Source organism: Cydia amplana, chromosome 27, assembly GCF_948474715.1.
Source record: "Cydia amplana chromosome 27, ilCydAmpl1.1, whole genome shotgun sequence".
Lineage (NCBI taxonomy): Eukaryota > Metazoa > Arthropoda > Insecta > Lepidoptera > Tortricidae > Cydia > Cydia amplana.
This window is the reverse complement of record NC_086095.1, coordinates 6,363,440-6,383,437: the sequence shown is the minus strand read 5'-3', so window position 1 is coordinate 6,383,437 and position 19,998 is coordinate 6,363,440. Positions and strand designations below refer to the sequence as shown.

Here is a 19,998-nt window from a genome sequence, read left to right as displayed (position 1 = left end):
GACACAAATAATATGATTAACCGACTTGAATATAACAAGCAAAGAAACAAAACAAATAAGCTAGTGGAAACCCAGAGAAATTTGTATTATAGGAATAAAATAGGAGCACTAAAGGGAGATGTTAGGAAACTTTGGCAAGTTTTAAAGGAAATGTCGGGGAAAATTTCGTCATCCATAAATGATACCATACGTAGTGCATTTCAATCTTTACATTCGGATAAACAGATTGCTGACTTATTTGCGGGAAATTTCAAACAAACAGTGCAAAACATAATACCCAACTGCAGTGTTCCGTTGCTTAACTCGGGTAGATATAGAAAACCAATAGATAGGTCTATGTTACATAAAAAGGCAACTTCTAGAGATATATTTAATATAATTATGAAAACTCACAACTCTAAAGCCCCGGGTATAGATAGTGTTCGATCTGTGGACTTAAAGCTCATAGCTGACAAAATCTCATCAGCGATAGCCCACTTAATAAATAGTAGCTTGGCCGCTGGCTTATTTCCTGACGAGCTTAAGGTAGGACTAGTTCGACCAATTTATAAGGGCGGTGCTATAAAGGAGTGTTCAAATTATAGGCCTATCACAATGCTTCCTACCATCGACAAAATAGTAGAGAAATATATTAGTGGTCAGATTCATACATTTTACCAAACCCATGATGTTCTCTCTAAAAATCAGTATGGTTTCCAGCCAAACAAAAGCACGTCCATGCTGCTGTCCAGGTTCACAGACGAGATTAACCAACACCTTAATGATAAAAAACATGTGCTTATTATATTTATTGACTACAGTAAGGCTTTTGATACTTTACGGCATGATACGTTAATTCAAAGGTTAGATGACACTGGTGTACGAGGTCAACTCTTAGAGTGGTGCATGAGTTACTTACGTAATAGGTCTTACCATGTAAAAATAGGAGACACTGTCAGTGACAAAGTTCTGGTGACAGAGGGCACAGCACAGGGGTCTGTGCTCGGCCCACTCCACTATTTGACATACGTTAATAACATGAACAACTGTGTCCAAAACTGTAGTGTCTATCAGTTTGCTGATGACACGTGTCTTGTAGCTGCAGACAAAGACATAGGGCTTGCTGAAAGGAACCTGCAAAACGACTTTAACCTGATTTGTATGTGGTCTCATGACGCAGGTCTCGTCTTAAATGCTGAAAAAACGAAGCTTCTACATGTGCATTCTAGCCAATCGAGAACGGTGCGCGCAATTCACATTGTAGGTCATGTTCACGACTGTCTGCACTCAAGAAAAATAGACTCAACGAATAGCTGCAAATGTCCACAGTTGGAACAAGTTCTAAAACAAAAATATCTAGGCCTTATAATTGACAACCGGTTTAATTGGGATGCTCATATTGACCTCGTTTGTGGTAAGTTAAGGGCAGTTATGGCAAAAATGTATATCTTACGTAATAGAATCCCGTTTAAAATACGATTAGATATTTATAACGCGCTTGTTGAAAGCATTATTTCTTACGGTCTAAGTAGCTACGGTCGCACCTTTAAGTCTTATCTTGACAAAATATACAATTTACAGGTTAGGTTACTTAAGCTTGTTGTACCCCTCAATGTTAAAAATAATCGTGAATCTGACAAAGACCTCTTTAGAATGTGCAAAGTATTACCAGTACACACGAAATTTGAATACCAAATGCTGAAAGAACAATATTTTAGGATCGAAATACAGCATATAGTTGATCATCCAAAAACGACCAGGCGGGTTACAAATAGCGTGCTAAAGAAACCTCAATTTAAAAACTTCTATGGACGACGTACATCGCAATTTATACTACCAGATCTCATAAATAAACTCCCAACTGAATGGAAGGCAGAAATTTCACCTAACAATATTACAAACTACCTTAAAAGAGCATTATTGAATCAGCTGTAAGAAAATTAGTTGTAGAATTAGAATTAGTACTTTCGTATTGCATCCCCCCCCCCCACCCTTCGCTTCCTAAGAATTATAGCTTCCATATCAAATTTCATCAAAATCGGTTCAGTGGTTAGAGCGTGATGACTTGACAGACAGACCGACAGGCAGAGTCAACTTCGCACTTATAGGTATTTATATTATTGTATAAGTAATAATAGTAATTAATTTCAAATATTAAACTACAAAATTTGAAATCATTGGTAGGGTCATTAGTTAACTATAGGTACGTAATAAAATAATTAAATACTCAAACAAAATTGGAGCATCCTGTGCCCAGGCGAGTGCAGTCCGGTCCGGCCAGAGCGGCCGGTCGGCAGAACAATAGGATAAGGAAAAATGTTATTTATTTAGCGCTCAGTGCAGTGGTGTCGGTTGTTGTAATTTAAATGATAGATTAAGTTGAGCATGTTATGAATGTAAGTAGTTTCTTAAGTTAAAAGATATGATATTCTATTGTTGTATAAAATCTACCGCGGATGGAGTATCGAGACAAACCTTACTGGTTTACCGATACTTTTGTAATTAAGATTAGATATTGTGTTGTAATTACCTGAATAAATAATAATAATAATAATAAGGGGGGCAATAACCGCCCCCGAGTAATGCGCTTTGTGAATCAGGCGTTCGTGGGGACGGGTATTGAGCCCCGCGACTATATTGCCAATATCACGGAGCGCATCGACTTTCTTAAGCAGAAAGTCTATGCATGGGCAAACCGTATTCGCCGCTACAGAGAGCGTGTGGATCGATTCCAGCAGAATCGTCTTTTCCAGAGTGACCAAAGGAAGGTGTACCGAAAGTGGGAGGAAACTAACCTTCGTGAGTCCGACACGCAGCCGCCGGATCCTACTGCCATGACTGACTTTTGGCGTAGCATCTGGTCGGTGCCTGTCGGACACACCGAGGGGAGTTGGATGAATGTTGTCGAGCGTGAATGCGAGTCCATCGAACCTATGGGGGTAGTCACTATCACCCCCGATGACGTAAGTTGTGCCATCCGCACGACCCAGAACTGGAAAAGTCCTGGGCCGGATGGATTGCACAACTTCTGGCTAAAATGGTTCCGATGCTCGCACTCGTGCTTGGCAGCACAATTTCAACAAGCCCTTGAGCTTGGTTCTCTCCCACCTTCCTTAACAACTGGTGTCACCTTCCTGCTCTATAAGTCCGGTAGTACCACGGAAGCGAAGAACTACAGACCCATCACGTGCTTACCTACACTCTATAAGCTCCTTACATCCATTTTAAGGACAAAAATCAACGCGCACATTGTCGCTAACAATATTTTGGCCCCCGCTCAAAATGGATGTAGGGTTGGGTCCCGTGGTACTAAAGAGCTCCTCCTCATAGACATGACCATCTGCCAACAAACCCGGCGGAACAGGGAGGCCCTCTCAGCCGCTTGGATTGACTATAAGAAGGCCTATGATTCGGTGCCTCATTCATGGCTGGGGAGGGTCTTAGAGCTGTATAAAGTTGATGCAGCTTTGAGAGCCTTTCTAAGCGCGTGTATGAGGCAGTGGACCACAGTCCTTCGTCAACCAGGAGGCGGGGATGACCGCCCTGGCCCGCAGGATTTCATAAGGATTGAGCGAGGAATATTTCAGGGTGATAGTCTGAGTCCTCTATGGTTCTGCCTAGCTCTGAATCCCCTCAGCACCCTGCTGAAGGATTTGGGACTAGGTTGCCGGCTTCGGAGAGAGGGTGAAGTCATTTCTCACCTTCTATACATGGATGACCTCAAATTATTTGCACCAAATAACCAAGACTTGAAGGAGCTACTGAAAACCACCGAAGTCTTCAGTAGTGCCATCAACATGGAGTTTGGTGTCGATAAATGTGCGGTTATGCATGTACAGCGGGGGGGGGTTGTAAATTCAACAAATTTACAACCTTCTGAGACAATGTCTTTCAGATCTATCTCTGAATCAGAAACCTATAAATACCTTGGTATGTCACAGTCGTTGGGTATTGAGGACGAGGGTATTAGACGGTCGGTGAAGGAGCGCTTTTTCAGTCGGCTCACAAAAGTTCTTAACAGTCTTTTGTCAGGAGGCAACAAAGTGCGCGCCTTCAACGCCTGGGTAATGCCCCTACTCACATACTCCTTTGGCATACTAAGGTGGACTCAGACCGAGCTGGATGCCCTGGATCGGAGGGTCCGGTCACTGCTCACCGCACATCGGATGCTACACCCACGCTCGTCAGTTATGAGATTGTACATCCCACGGAAATGTGGAGGCCGAGGCTTCCTAAACGCCAAGGATCTCCACAACCGCGAGGTGTACAATCTCAGGAATTATTTCCTTAACAACCAGTGTGGGATGCATCGTGATGTGGTGGCAGTAGACAGAAACCTCACGCCGCTCTCCTTGGCAAACGAGAACTGGCGCAAACCTGTGGTACTAAGTACTGCGGATCGCAAGGCGGCATGGGAGAGTAAGGTGCTACACGGGCGGTTCTACAAGGCCCTCACGGGACCCGATGTGGACCTGCTCGCGTCGGTGAACTGGCTACGATTCGGGGACCTCTTCGGAGAAACCGAGGGTTTTGCCTGTGCAATTGCGGACGAAGTAATAATGACGAACAACTATCGGAAATATATCCTGAAGGACGGTACGGTCGACATTTGTCGGGCATGCCGCCGTCCCGGAGAGTCACTCAGGCATATCATTTCCGGTTGTTCTCATCTTGCTAACGGCGAGTACTTGCACAGACATAATCTCGTAGCCAGGATTATTCACCAACAGCTTGCTCTTCTATACGGTCTTGTGGACCGCGAAGTACCGTACTACAAGTATTCACCTGTGCCAGTTCTTGAGAATGGTCGTGCCACGCTCTATTGGGATCGATCTATTATCACTGACAGGACTATTGTAGCCAATAAGCCTGATATTGTGATAATAGATCGAGCGCAACGCCGGGCCGTGCTCGTTGACATTACCATCCCCCATGATGAGAATCTCGTGAAAGCCGAGAAGGACAAGTCCAGTAAGTACCTAGACTTGGCTCACGAGATAACCGCCATGTGGGATGTTGATTCGACGATCATTGTCCCGATAGTTGTTTCAGCGAACGGTCTAATAGCGAAGAGTCTCGACCAACATCTTGAGAGACTCTCGCTAGGTGGTTGGATCAAGGGCCAGATGCAGAAGGCGGTGATCTTGGACACGGCGCGGATAGTCCGCCGGTTCCTCTCTCTGCGGCCCTGACCACCGGTGGCTTGGGCCCTGCCCCGCTGCCGGCGGCATTCTAGGTTAGGGTTTTTTATAATGTGTTTATATGTATTTTTTATTGTTTTGTAAGTGTTTTTATATTTTACTTTTATATTCATATTATAAATAACCTAACTTAAGAGGAAAAATAAATAAAGAGAATAATAATAATGTCGAAAATTTAACTACTGTCGATTTAAAACACTCCTTTCGGCCGTATTTTCGTGTTTATATTCCTCCGAATTTCCTATTTTTTGCATTTGTATCATAATGTATTATTATGTGGTACAAGGTACAACATTGCAAGGCCGAAGGCCGAGCTCCGCGTAGGGCCGAAGGCCTGAAGCGTCCAGGAGGTAATTTCAGTGCTCAAACACAGAATAGGACATATTAGAAGGGATTTTTATTATTTTGCGAATTATTTTACCTTTGGATACAATTTAGATGGTTAGAAAAACTCTGAACTAAATAAATATGAAATCAAATATTGTCTCAAAAGATGTGTGTAATATAATATTCCGTTGAGTCACGAAAACACTATACGTTTTCCTAATTTTGATGACATACGCTGACATTGCGTTTATATTGTACAGAATAGGGAACTCGATCTATCCACCAAATTTTATCGTAATCTTACGAAAAAAACAACCAAAATAAAAACCGAACCAGAAAGTACCAATTAGTAAGTTTTCTGATTGAATATTTATTTGCATAACTTTCGTTTTTCAAATAGTAGGTAGGTTTATTTTACAACTCAAAATACTACTGAGTCATGATTATTAGTAATTCATTATAGTATTTTCGATTAAACATAATAATGACTAATAATCATGATTAGTCTAATTGTTACTATCCATTCGTCCGCCTGATAGTCCATTGTTTTATCAGATCCATAGTAATCCATACTAATGATACTAATATTATATATGCGAATGTCTGTCTGTCTGTTACCTCTTCACGCTTAAACCGCTGAACCAATTTGGACAAAATTTGGTATGGAGATAGTTTGGACCCCGAGTAAGGACATAGGGTAGTTTTTATCAATCATCATGCCTAGCAGACGAAGTCGCGGGCAGAAGCTAGTCACTACATAGTATAAAACAAAGTTGATTCCCGCTGTCTGACTGTCTCTATGTATGCTTAGATCTTTAAAACTACGCCACGGATTTTAATGCGATTTTTTTTAATAGATAGAGTGATTCAAGAGGAAGGTTTATGTATAATTTGTTAACCCGTGCGAAGCCGGGGCGGGACGCTAGTATACTATAAACTGATAAAAAAGGCTTGGCGCCATGCAAAGCATTGTTTTAATTTTAGAATATAGTTATAGGTTTGTGGTTAGCTCATAGATTTTGATCGTGGGTAGGTAGGTAACAAAACAATATTGAGACATACTAAGATTTTTCTTAAAAATGAATACATAATTGTATTCTTAATATTATATTTACAAAGGGTCAAATAGAAGACCTCTCATTTTGAAACCGACCGGTTCTAAAAACATCTTCTTAAGTTAGATCATAGTTGTTAAGGTTCCGTACCCAAAGGGTAAATACTGGACACTATTACTAAGACTCAACTGTCCGTCTGTCTGTCACTGCATCTCATGAACCGTGATAGCAACGGTTGAAATTTTCACAGATGATGTAGGTATTTCTGTTGCCGCTATAAAAACAAATACTAAAAACAATAGATAATGGTACGGAACCCTTCGTGCGTGAGTCCGTTAGCACTTGGCTGGTTTTTTGTTAATTTTGACACTCATTACCACCGCAGTGATATTAATACTTACTTCAATGGGTTCTAATCTCGTATACTTGTTTACTAGCCTATTATATAAATAAATAAATTATGGTGCCACAATGCTGGGCAAAGGCCTCTCCCCTTTTCCGCGTATACTTACGCTTTAAAATTACCTCCGACGTTTCGAGGACGGCATTGTCCTCGTGGACTCTATGAAATCTTATAAGCTAGTAAAAAAATGCTCTTATGACCTGTAAGCACAGTCGCCATCAGATATATCGGAGCGGCCAAGGTGTTCACAATATCTGAACACGCACTCTAACGCCTTGAGAATAGAGGCGTGTTCAGATATTTATGAGTGCCTTGACCGCTCCGATCTGATGGCGACTACAGTACAGATGTAGTGCATAATAGTTTCCCATCGTATTTTCTCGGAAACGTTGGTATTTGGCATGCTACTTCAGTCAAACTCAGTACAGCGGGCTCAGCACGGTTCCATTTTTATCGACTATCACTATGCCCGTCACTTTCGCACTTACATACTTGTTAGAACGTGACAGACATGGTGATAAACGATAAAAATGCGACCGTGCTACTAGGGCTGTTCGTACCGAGACCCGAGACTGATTGAAATTAAAAGACACGTTTCACACGTTCGTAACTTCGTACGTTACCGTTAAAATACGATGGAAAATAATTATGCACTACACTTCATGTGTAGTTTGTTTTTTTTTAGCATTAGAAAAAAGGTAAACAATCTTGATGTGTCTTTTAATTGAAACTCACATTTTAAAAATAAGTCACGGCAAATATGTAACAATTATTAATATAATACGATCATTTATATTCTTCAGCTTTCATAAACATAGTTACTGATTTTCAAAAAGCGTTTTTCAATTAAAATACATGTCAAGATCTCTTACCTTCTTTCTAATGCAAAAAAAAACGAACTATAGTAGTAGTCATATCTACCCAATTGTTAGCCATTTCTCAAATGTCTACATATCTACCTGTTATTATAATATAGGTTGTAACTGCATAACGCCATCACACCAATATTTACACAATTATGATCTTTATTCCATGGACATAAGCTCTGCAGATATCACGTGAAGATAAGATATCTAATGTAAATAGTTCAAACAGCAACACTCTTAACTGTCCATGGACCTTATGCCTTTGTAATAAGGTCCACCAATGATCAGTTAACAGTGTTGGCGATGGTACTAACTAACATACATATTTACTGACAGTTTTAGCACCTTATGGTAATGATAATAAGGTTCACTGATGATCAATTATGTTTTGCTGTTGGTATGTGGGAACAAAATTGATCGCTTCACTTATCTGTGTATTTCCTTGGTATTACCTATGTCGCATACTGTTATCTATGTCACAATAATTATCATTTCGAGAAAAAAAACTACTAGACCTATGGGATGCTATTAATGTTCATTTTAATAATTTCTTGGTTCCTTTTGTACCAACTTAATTTATTTTTAAATATTTTTTTTCACCACACCAACTGGTAAAGGCTCTCTTGATTGTTCAAAAACTGATAGCAATGTTGCATTTTATTCACATGTGAGGCAAAGTAATCAAATGCAAATTTTGAGCTGTTTTCTTATGTTTGCTGGTAGAATTCACTTTTAAATGATGATTTTGAATGATAAATATTTAATAACATTCATTTGGATTTGATTTTGTTTGATATCTTACAGTTAATATTTTCTTTGGGTTGGTGTGGTGAAAAATTATTTCACTTGGGGGCAAAAAATTTTAACCCTCGCAGTGCTCAAGATTCCATTTTTTGCTTGCTCGGTTATTAATATTAGCACAAGAGGTTAAACAACAACTTTGACCCCTTGTAAAACAAATAACTATAGTTTATTGGATGTTGATATATTGTAGGTAGGACCCGAAGAAGGCGAACCGTGTAACAACCATACTTTATGCGCTTTGCGTGTGCTATTGTACAGTGGTAGACGTGGTAGCACATGATAATTCCAACCGGCAATGTATGTATGTATGTAAACACTTTATTGTACATAAGACAGGTTAAGATACAATTAAAAGAAAGTATACAATGTACAAAGGCGAACTTATCGATATAAGAGATCTCTTCCAGTCAACCTTTGAGCAATTGAGAGTAGACAAATGAAAATGACAGACAAATGAACACATGTACTGAAAAGCAAATTATGGGTCAATTATTACCCAAGTAAATAATTAAAACCTTTAGCCTACATTCTAATATAAATACACATATATAATACATATTAATATGAATACATACATATAAATAAATATATACATAAACATAATTAAATATTAAACTAGCACAGGACCGGGACAAGTGGCGTACAATAAGAGAGGCCTATGCTCAGCAGTGGGCGACCGAAGGCTAAAATGATGATGATGATGATGAAATAAAAATACTTAGTACTCAACCAGAACACGAGTCATTGGATAGCCATAGTTTATGCAATTTAGTCTTGAGTGATGCTACCGACTGGGACTGTCTAAGGGATAACGGCAACTTGTTCCACAACTGCACAGCGCGCATGCAATGCAATTTTATGAATTTGTTTACGTTTCTTATTAATAGATGTAAATAATAATGCTAGTATGATGCTATGCTAGTACATAATGTTCTCATATGATTTCAGCAACAATACACAAGTCTATATCCATGTTGGTTAACTTTGAAATTTGTTTTATACACATAGTAACAATTACACAAGACACTATAAAATGAGTAAATAGCACATGTAAACATCCTCAATGCAAACCATAGATGCAAACTAAACATGTGAAATCTTCCTCAAAAATGTTTGATTTACCGTCTACTCAAACCAGGCGTCTGCGGAAACGAGATAAAAAAAAACCCGTCTAAAATTACACATTTACGTCATACGGGTAAACAATCAAAAAATATCGTTCTTCGAAACGGCGTTTTCAAGATTTCTACCGTAATTAATGAAAAACTCACCTTTCCATTGATGCCTAGACCGAGTACGGTATTCGATATATCGTAATCGTCTGTAATAGGCGTAGTTTTCGGCTGCCTCGTACTGTTCATGTTCAAAGTTACAATTGTTTCTAAACAACTATTCCTTCTACACACATATACTTGTTAACTTATAACACAAGATTCGTCACTGACACTGTATTTGATCCTGCACTTACTCACTACACTCGCGTGTGTTCAATGAACAATTATTCGGTTGTAAATTTTTATCTAAATTCGTACGGATGACAAACACTCGTTGAGCAATCGCTGTCGTCACTATACTACGCTACCCTACCACAGACTAATTAGAAATACTACAGCGTCAGCGTGAAATTCTATGAGTAATTCATACAATGCTACCAACTGCGACGCATAAATATTATGAATGGCATAGACAACATTATTCGACGCCATAGACATCTAGTGGCGCGTAGCAGAACTGGTTTGGCGTGTCATGAATGGCATTCATGACCTAAACGAAATAGTTCCGTTGTACACTGCTAGATGTCTTTAATTTCAGGAAGAGCGTTTTTACTTGGTTTTTCACATTAGCCGATCCGAAATTCAACGCTCAAAAACAAAACACATGGTCTGTGATTGATTTAAACTTTATTGTCCATTAATGAGTTTTCTACCTTAACAATTCTTCTAAACAAACCTTATAAGGAACTTAATTATTAATTAAGATCTTAGTAATGTGAACAGTGAATATGATGTTTGTAATATCTGGAACAAAATAAATATTTGATTATTACATAAATTAGAAATGACACAATTTACTATTGTTTAAAAAGCGTTCCACAGATTTTCGAGACATTGCCGACTAAGTATTAAATTAATTCTACCTAGGTATGGTGTGTTATGGTGCTTACTTTTAAACTGAATTAGATGTCATATGGGCCATTATCTATGAAAAGGGACCTTACTGTCGATGGCGCTTACGCCGCACAGCGTCACGCGGCATTGTATTTCTATCGGAGCATCGTTAACAATGGCGTAAGCGCCATCGACAATAAGGTCCCTTTTCATAGATAACGTCACATATGATGTCATATAGAGTAATTCGGCAGTAACTGGCCACCCTAAACTAAAATTTATTCTACTCACCTATAAACAGAATTCATTTTAGCATAAGCAGCCTTCAATAACTAACCACCTTATACTGAAATAAATTCTGTTTATAGATGAATAGAATCATTTTTAGTTTAGGGTGGCCAGTTACTAGCAGGTGGCCGAGCCCTCTGGTGGCCGAGGTGGCAATTTGTGTACCTACTCAAGTATACTCACCGAAACAAAGAGCTCCATATCGAAATAAAACATGTTGAAGGCTGTGATCTTTAATGGAACCTGAAAAAGGGCAATGTTTACTTAAAAAGAGCTGTAGGAAAATCAAAAAATATTTTAAAAACTGGAAAAGAACAGAGCTAGACTCGGACCAAAGTAACTCTATTTTGCAATAAAAAGTGTGGGATGTCTATCATATAAATGTCAAATGACGTTGACGTTTACGTATGATCAAAGACATATAACACCGTGATGAATAAAGTCTAAGGAAAAAACGTGGCTCGGAAATCAAGAAAAAGTAATTCTCGGATAGATGGCGTCACACCTTTGGCCTATGTTCGGCTAGATGGCGTTGATGACACCGTTTGATATTTAACACATATCAGTGAAAGAATATGGGTCAAAATCATATAAAAATAATAAATAAACATTTTGAAAATAGTTTTAATACATTTTTATTTATATGTAGTTTTAATCGTGTGTCGAAATATGGCAGTAAATTACTGTGACTACAAAATTTTACATGACAGTAACCCTCTATACTATCTATTCTCTTTGGTATAATCATGTTGTAAATTGTTTAAGTAGTGAGTTTTTTCGTCACTAGCGACACTTGTGACATCTGGTGTCAAGTAGCGGTACTGATAGTTCCACTATTTGACGTTAGATGTCGACTACGAAATAACTCGCGTTTTGGTAAGAAAACTGATGTACAGTCGGTGTTACCACTCTTTCTTTACTTATATTTCTGTATGGTATAATATTACTTACTTGTGCTCGTGCAATCATGAAGGCGATCATTTTGCGCGCTCGCTCGTCGTTCACGTTCTCCCAACCGCAGCAGTATAGACGTGTGGCGACATCTAGTGCCTGAATGGAGACATTATTTATACATTAGAATTAAAATTCATAAGGTTGCTCTACATTTATTGCGTAGCATACAACGAACTAAAGCTAGATAAAACTACCTTAAATTGTAAAGGTATTTATCTACCAGTTAAGCTTATTTGAAGATTGTGAAAAGCCAACGATGGCTTTATTCGTCATACAAGTGGCAAGTAGCTTGAAGCGCTGGTGGGCTAGCGGTAAGAGCATGCGACTTGCAATGCAGAGGTCGCGGGTTCAAACCCCGGCACATACCAATGAGTTTTTCGAAACTTATGTACGAAATATCATTTGATATTTACCAGTCGCTTTTCGGTGAAGTGAAGGAAAACACCGTGAGGAAACCGGACTAATCCCAATAAGGCCTCGTTTCCCATCTGGGTTAGAAGGTCAGATGGCAGTCGCTTTCGTAAAAACTAGTGCCCACGCCAATTCCTGGGATTAGCTGCCAAGCGGACCCCAGGCTCCCATGAGCCGTGGCAAAAAAATGCCGGGACAACGCGAGGAAGATGAAGTGGCAAGTAGCTTATTCGGGAGTAGTGTTGAGTCGCTCACTCGTGAGACACCTCATTTATACCACTCATTTTGTTAATTTGTCGCAGTACTTCGTACCGCAAAAATGTCTTACTTCACTCCTCTATTCATTTTACTCATTTACTCGCGCGCATCACAAACACCTCTTGCCACACAAATCATTCACACACTTCAAATTTCAAAAAACTCTTATCCGTTCAAATTCACTCGCGAGTCTCGCGACCCTCAATACTCATACACTCCTAACAAATCGCAAGAGATTCCCTAGATCGCGCGAGGCGCTAGGTGCTCGCCGACACTCAAAACTCAAATGCCGCAAATAAAGAAACGAGTAATCCACACTGTCAACTGCCGAACCAGGAGTTCGGGACTTCACTTGGACATTGTAAAACAGGCCCTTATAATGTAATTTTTATCCTATACTTGGTCAAGCAAATATTGTCAGTAGAAAAAGGCGGCGAATTTGAAAAATCGCGGGTTTGCATCACTACGTTTGAATTGTTCGAAAATCGCGTGTCATTTATATCTTAGGTATCTATGGAATTGTTTTGTTTATATTTCATCGTTGTTCTTTTGGTTCGTTTCCTAGGGATACTATACTTTAGTTTGCTTTACATTGCTACTGATATATCCAGCTTGACAGACTATACTTACGCTGACTTGTAACTTGGCTGCATACCGGCACGGCAGATAGATGTGCGCGATGGTGCCCAAAATAAAAATTATGTATTTGGGATCAATTCCGTAGCCCTGCACATTCAATTCATTTAATTATGTACTAACATAGAGGATGACATAGCCATACCCTGCATAGTGACTTTATATAGGTCATACCATAGAGAAATCTAAGCCTAAAGGCCCCAGTACACAATGGGCCATCGCCGGCCACTCCAAGGGACGCAGCCATGCGGTAGAATGAGATAGCAATATCACTTGCTCCCTCTAACGCATAAATGCTTCCCTTGGTGTGGCCGGCGCTGGCCTATTGTGTAGAGGACCCAATAGAGAAATATAGTTTTTTTTTCTCTATGGTACTGGGGCCTTTTCTTATCAAAACGCGAGTTATTTCGTAGTCGACATCTAACGTCAAGTAGTAGAACTATCAGTACCGCTACTTGACACCAGATGCACAAGTGTTGCTATTGACGAAAAATGTACTACGAAAACAATTGAAATAGCCAATTTTTATATAAAGTTACTACGCAGAGTATGGCTAGTGAATTTCACCCTGTAATAATTATTTATGTTGATGCTTTAATCAATTCTCTTTAAAGCATCGTTCTTACCTCAATAATCTGGTACATACAGTTACATATCTGACACATTGTTGCTATGACAATTAAACCAAGCCAAAAGTTGAAAGTTTCTTGTATTAGTTCCACCATGCTGTGGACAAACAAAATAATATATTCTGATAACTTAAGATGAGAGGCAATATTCTCAAACAAAAGATGGGCCAAGGCGGGTATTAATTTAGATACTATAACGCTGGAAGAAATAAGAAATCACTTAAAGGGATAAGTTCGCCTTTGTACTGCCTATCCTGTCCCATAAATTTGTGTAATGTGTTTTGTACAATAAAGAGTTTATACATATGTAGGTACATACATAAAAAAATAATGTAATAGCAGAGGGCCTAAAACGAACACCGAAGTTCGCAAGTTGCGGGCATCTTTCTCTTTTACTCCAATTAAGGCGTAATTAGAGTGACAGAGAAAGATGCCCACAATTTGCGAAATTAGGTGTTTGCGGTTATAGCCCAAAAGCAAGTGTTATAACTTATAAGCGGTCTTGACACGTGTCTTTTAACTGAAAAACGCGTTTTTAAAAATCAGTAACTATTACTTATGAAAGCAAAATAATGTATATAATCATGATTCATAATTGTTACATATTTGCCGTGACTTATTTTTCAAAAGTGTTTTTCAATAAAAAGACACGTCAAGATTGTTTACCTTTTTGCTAATGCTAAAAAAACGAACTAAAGAATATTTTAATGGTTTTAAATAAGTACCTGAAAAAGTCATTCTGCTCCAATATCACTTCCTTCATCCTCCTCTGTCTACTATCTCTATCCTTCTCTAACATAGCATCCTCCATTATTTTACAAGCCAACTCCAACTTCATACAAGCATGGTTAATAGTTATACCGAAAAACGCGTCAAATCCTGTAAAACTAATAATATACCACAGCGAACAGTACGCCATATAGCCAAACATTATTTCAAAATAAGGGGACGTAAATCTGTCTTCGGGGGGTGAAAATGGTTTTTCAAGGTCATGTATCATGTATTTGACAGGTTCCTCTTTGAATGCGAAATTGTAGAAGTTGAGAACGACGGCGGTGAATGGAAACGTGAGGACAGTAACGACGACGGTTATGGCCCAGCATTTTTCGCTGTAATAAAAAATATATATAGATTTAGAGACACTGATAATATTATATCGAATAAAAAGGAAATTCTGTAGAGAGGAGGTAATTTGAACTTCGAATTTCGTCTATTTCCACGAAATGGTAAGAGCAAGATAGACGGAGGTGCCGAAAGTTAAACTTTGACAAACATGTGCACATATAAAACGATCTATATATGTTAAGTTTTAAATTTCAATGTTTGGACATACTGGGGCGTGTGTCTTGCAGGTTGGCCGTGTCGTAGTCAGAAAATTTTCGCTTCCTATATTAATTGCTATAATTTTTGAAACTCATTATGATTATAGCATATTAGAGTTAATAAGGCTTTTGACCCTAATAATAACTATTATTTACCTGTAGTATTGTGTATTTTGTATGTGACGACGGGCGATTTCTTTATGCGATTCTGGAAGCATGTTGTATTTTGCGTGATCTGAATCAATCTTTTTGATGACACGCCACGCCTCGTTCCGTGTGTAATAGAATAGCATCATCTGTGAAAAATGGGTGTCATTCTGAATCCCTAACAACTTTTGCCCTAAAGTCACTTGCCCTAACTGATTTGTCCTAATGGGCACATGCCCTAACGATCAATTGTCATAACGATTATTTTCCATAATGTAAGGTTCTAAAAATGGTTAAGTTTTAGAACTTGCTGCCACACAAGTGGGTTAGGTTAGGGTTAGAACTGCGACCCTCGCAAAAATGAAAATATGCTTAATAACATTAGGATAAGTAATCAAGAATTAGGGAAACCAAAATTAGGGCTTTTAGTGTTAGGACAACTGATCATTATGACAAACAATATTAGGGAATGCAAAGCTAGGAGAAAAGACTTTAGGGATTCAGATATAGATCCGTGAAAAATAGTTTTCAGGGGCTTGAATTTTTAGAGCCAACCCACACTAGTGTCTTTTGAGCGTCGGCGGCGTCTAGTCAGCGGTATGGAAATAGAGCGTTGCTGCGCAGACGCCTACGCTCGGGAGACGCTAGTGTGGGTTGACCCTTAGTGTTGTCGTTCAAATTGGGAGAACTGTGAGTAAGTAGGTACTGAGTAGGTACCTACTGTGAGTAGGTACATCGGCATATTATTAGCAGACTAAACTAAAATAGGTACTGCTAGACACAAGGCATTTTTGTAGAGTTGTAAGATCTATGGGGCTTTCCGAGACATTCTTGCATGGCCTTAAGTTATCAAGCGGAACTAATAGGCTCTCTTAGCGAGCGATACTATCGGTGTTCGTCGGTGAAACACGCCCAATTTCGTCGCACTTCTGTGCGTCGACTAATAATTTGTCGCAGTTTCGTGATTTCGAACTAACATTTGTTGCGATAAAATTTTGTCGCACATTCATTTTTCGCACTTCGTAGCCCAATCAGTCAAAAAAGGCGCGACATTCAAATTCTCTATGGGAAGTCAACCTAACTCGCCTAAATTTTTTAATGTATTACTGCAATGTTTTTCCGCCAGAGTGCAGCAAGTATACCATAGAGTAACTTATACATACTGTACCTTAAACTGTTTTTTGACAAATTTTCACAGACAATCAAATATGACATTGATACACATCAAGGCGGTTTGTTTACAAAGGGCCTACCGGGAAACGCGAAATCGATACTCAGCTATCTGTCTCTTTATCGCTCGAATATGCAAGAGTGACGGAGAGGTTAGATAACAAAATTTCGACTGTCGTTTGCGGTAGACCCTTAGATTGTCACTTATTATTGGAGTGGCGCCCCCTATGCAGACTTTATTCCCTATTGACACTATGCGAGCGCGGATTCTATGTCTGTGGACACTACTGACAAGGTCACTCTGCCAGAGTATACCTTAAAAACAACTGCAAGAAACGGCCCCAGCACGGTGATATGTCTGACGATGTTGATGATGTCCCCTCTCTGCCAGCTGTGCCACACGTCTAGAAGAGCGATGAGAGCGGCTGGTGCAATTGATATCAGTACCAGAACTGCGGGAAAATGCTAAATTAAAGCTATTACGTCTAGGGTTGCCAATAGGGTTGCCAGATCGAAAGGCGCTATTATCGGGAAAAAATATAAATTTTTCGGGATTTTGGGTCTTAAGCCGGGAAAATGAACCATTCAAATTAAATTAATTGTATTAAAAACAACGATATTTTACATTATTGGCAGTATTGGCACTACGTCAGCTGCTCTGCCCAATCTCGCAACGCGCGCCCCGCGCGCTCGCTGACGGGCTCGACGCGGGTCGCTGGTTCGCTCGACGACAGTTCAGAACTTGAAATTATTGTTTTATAACGTGATGCTGTTTTTCGGGACAATTTTCACTTTGTCGGGAATCGGGAACACATGCTAAAAATCGGGAGAATCCCGCCGAATCCCGACCATCTGGCAACCCTAGTTGCCAACCGTACTATATTATATAGTATTGTACTATATTTTGGCTCTCTATAGTATATAATTTTGGAAAAATATATAGTACTTACGCTAAAATACTATATTTCCGATTAAACGTATTTTACACTTATGTTTAATATTTTATCTAAAAGTACTATATTTTTTTGAAATTACTATATTTTTGATGCCTTATTCTGGAAAATACAATATGTATGTATGTAAAACCAAAAAATGTATGTATGTAAACACTAAAATTGTTGGCAACCCTACTACGTACTGAGAAAGAGTGGTAACACCATACATCCGTTTTCTTACTAAAGCGCGAGATATTTCGTAGTCGACATCTAGCGTCAAGTAGCGGACGTTATCAGTACTGCTAGTTGACAATAGATGTCGCGGCAAACAAAAACTGTAATGCTCGACAATTTTTACCTAATATTATAACCGGAACTCTTTTTTCAACTCCTTCTGCTCATAAAGTTGTAAATTGTTTTAGTAGTACATTTTTCGTCAGTAGTGAAACTGGTGACATCTGGTATCAAGTAGCGTAGCGGTACTGATGGTTCCACTAGGTACTTGACGTTAAATGTCGACTACGAAATAACTCGCGTTTTGTTAAGAAAACTGTGATGTATGGAGTTACTACTCTTTCTTTACTTATATTTCTCTATGATTGTGCTGACTAGACGCCGACGCTCAAAAGACGCTAGTGTGGGAACTGTCTAATAACTATTAAAAAACTTCACCAATTCCAACAAGCCTGCACACGGCGGTCTCCGGGGTGGGATACAGCATACCCACTACCATGTTGAACGTTATAATCTTGTACGTTTCGCGAAACGGCTTGAATTCCACACCGTCGGACACTGGAACTGTAGACCGTTATTGGCACATTTACCTGAGTTACGAATACTATGCTAGTTGTTGTTTGTCCTAGGGCACCCCGGAGGTGCATAGGGCCTCCACAAGATCCTTCCACGCCTTCCTGTCTTGAGCAACCGTCTTGGCCTCGTTCCAGTTCAGTCCTACGGCTGTCAGCTCGTTCTCTATGCTGCGCCTCCAGGTGTGCACAGGGCGTTTGCGGGCTCGCTTCCCGCCCTGAGGCCGCCACTCGAACGCGATACTGGCGATGTTTGTATCTCCTCTTCGCAGGGTATGACCGATCCATCTCCACTTCCGCAGCGCTACTTCTTGGGCGACCGGAGGTTGTCGGCACATACTCCACAAATCCTCATTTCTTATGGTCTTCGGCCAGAATATGCGGAGAATCGACCGAAGGGACTTAGGGACTATGCTAGTACCTGTACTTATATCTGTATTTTCGAGATTATAGATGAGCTTAAACGCTTCACACAGGCACACCTAACCTAAACCTAATTCAGTCGTCCTAATTGGCATCCTAACTACGATCCTAAAAAAATGTTCCCAGTCAGGTGTTACTTGCATGCATGGACATGATTAGGTATACAAAATCTTCTCGCTGGTTTCTCTGAATGATAGGAGCAAGACATGTCTCATGAAAAGGGCCTCTAAAGTATGGGGGTAAAGTAAAGGGTGTCTAAAGTATGGGGGTTGAAGTTGCCAACCAAAGGCCAATGAAAAAACCAGTTTAATAAAATAAAATATTACTATTACTACTTACCAAATACGGTTGTACTATCACTAGTCCAAAAGGCCTTCATTCCATCCATTTTTATTTTCGATTGAGTGCCATCATACAATATACATACTTACCACAATATCTTTCGCAATAGTGTTCCGCCTAAGGCAATTTAGTTTACTAGTTTTCCCCGCGACTTTGTGCGCTTCCATCCTCCTTTTCATTTTACATCTACACGACTTTTTCAGAAATAACAATAAGGTTTCTGAAATACAAACTTGCTAAGTATTGTCATCTAGCGTCGAGTGGCAGAACTACGGTTACCGACAAAACGTTTTATGTTCAGCCACTTCACAACAGATGTCGTTACTGCGTATGTACGTTTTCTCTTAAAGCCGTAACACACTATCGCACCGCACCGCGACCTTGGTGCGTCGCACCCATAAGTGAGAGCGAGAAACAGATATCTCTTTCTCGCTCACACTTATGGGTGCGACCAATATTATACTACTCTTTGGGTGCGACGCACCAAGGTCGCGGTGCGGTGCGATAGTGTGTTATCACTATTATACTTACTTACATGGTCTGACCAAGAGGGAAAGCCAATGCGCAAGAGGCACGCGTATATAACACCCATGGAGTTGCAGGCCTCCATAGGCTACGGTGAACACATAGCATCAGGCAGACCCTACAGGGTTGTTTATCAGCGACGTGCGGTGGTAAAGAATATCTAGTTTCAAATATGAAAGAGTTACCTAAAGACATGCAGACAAACATGCCTTTCACGATGATATGGGGCAGGGATGTTGCGGATGCAGATTTTTTGACATCCGCGGATGCGGATATTTAAGGCTCACATCCGCGGATGCGGATGTCAAGATTAGGTACTTAGAAAACGTCAAATATTACATTTTTAGTATTTTTTTTATAAAAAAAAACGAAACGTTTAGTATTTGAGCAAGAATTATAGGTGCGTTAT

General features: G+C 39.6%; 2 protein-coding genes across 3 annotated transcripts in view; both read right to left on the bottom strand.

The window, feature by feature from the left end:
- LOC134660484 (MAP kinase-activated protein kinase 2) overlaps positions 1–9,996 on the bottom strand; it is a 37,354-nt gene extending 27,358 nt beyond the window's left edge. Inside the window, exon 1 of the mRNA XM_063516251.1 lies at positions 9,907–9,996. Coding sequence (XP_063372321.1) covers positions 9,907–9,996 — 90 coding nt within the window. The remainder of the gene's footprint in view (positions 1–9,906) is intronic.
- Positions 9,997–10,598: 602 nt separating this feature from the next.
- LOC134660479 (odorant receptor 85c-like) lies at positions 10,599–19,121 on the bottom strand. Of its 2 annotated transcripts, XM_063516243.1 has the most exons (10): positions 19,062–19,121; positions 18,166–18,291; positions 16,874–17,010; positions 15,398–15,537; positions 14,645–15,028; positions 13,917–14,016; positions 13,285–13,380; positions 11,983–12,081; positions 11,215–11,274; positions 10,599–10,653 (listed from the first exon to the last, which is right to left on the bottom strand). In XM_063516243.1, exons 1-10 carry the CDS (start codon positions 19,108–19,110, stop codon positions 10,609–10,611), a joined length of 1,236 nt encoding a protein of 411 aa, XP_063372313.1. In that variant the 5' UTR covers positions 19,111–19,121; the 3' UTR covers positions 10,599–10,608. The 2 variants fall into 2 exon arrangements, with proteins under 2 accessions (XP_063372313.1, XP_063372314.1); XM_063516244.1 differs by lacking the exon at positions 13,285–13,380.
- Positions 19,122–19,998: the final 877 nt, after the last annotated feature.

Bases quoted from the DNA above. Each gene is read 5' to 3' on its own strand.
- LOC134660479 (XM_063516243.1), bottom strand. From the start codon at position 19,110: ATGGATGGAATGAAGGCCTTTTGGACTAGTGATAGTACAACCGTATTT. The intron at 14,017-14,644 runs GTACTTATTTAA...GTTTGTCCACAG, and splicing joins GAGCAGAATGACTTTTTCAG to CATGGTGGAACTAATACAAG. The intron at 10,654-11,214 runs GTGAGTATACTT...ATTTTGTTCCAG, and splicing joins ATATGGAGCTCTTTGTTTCG to ATATTACAAACATCATATTC.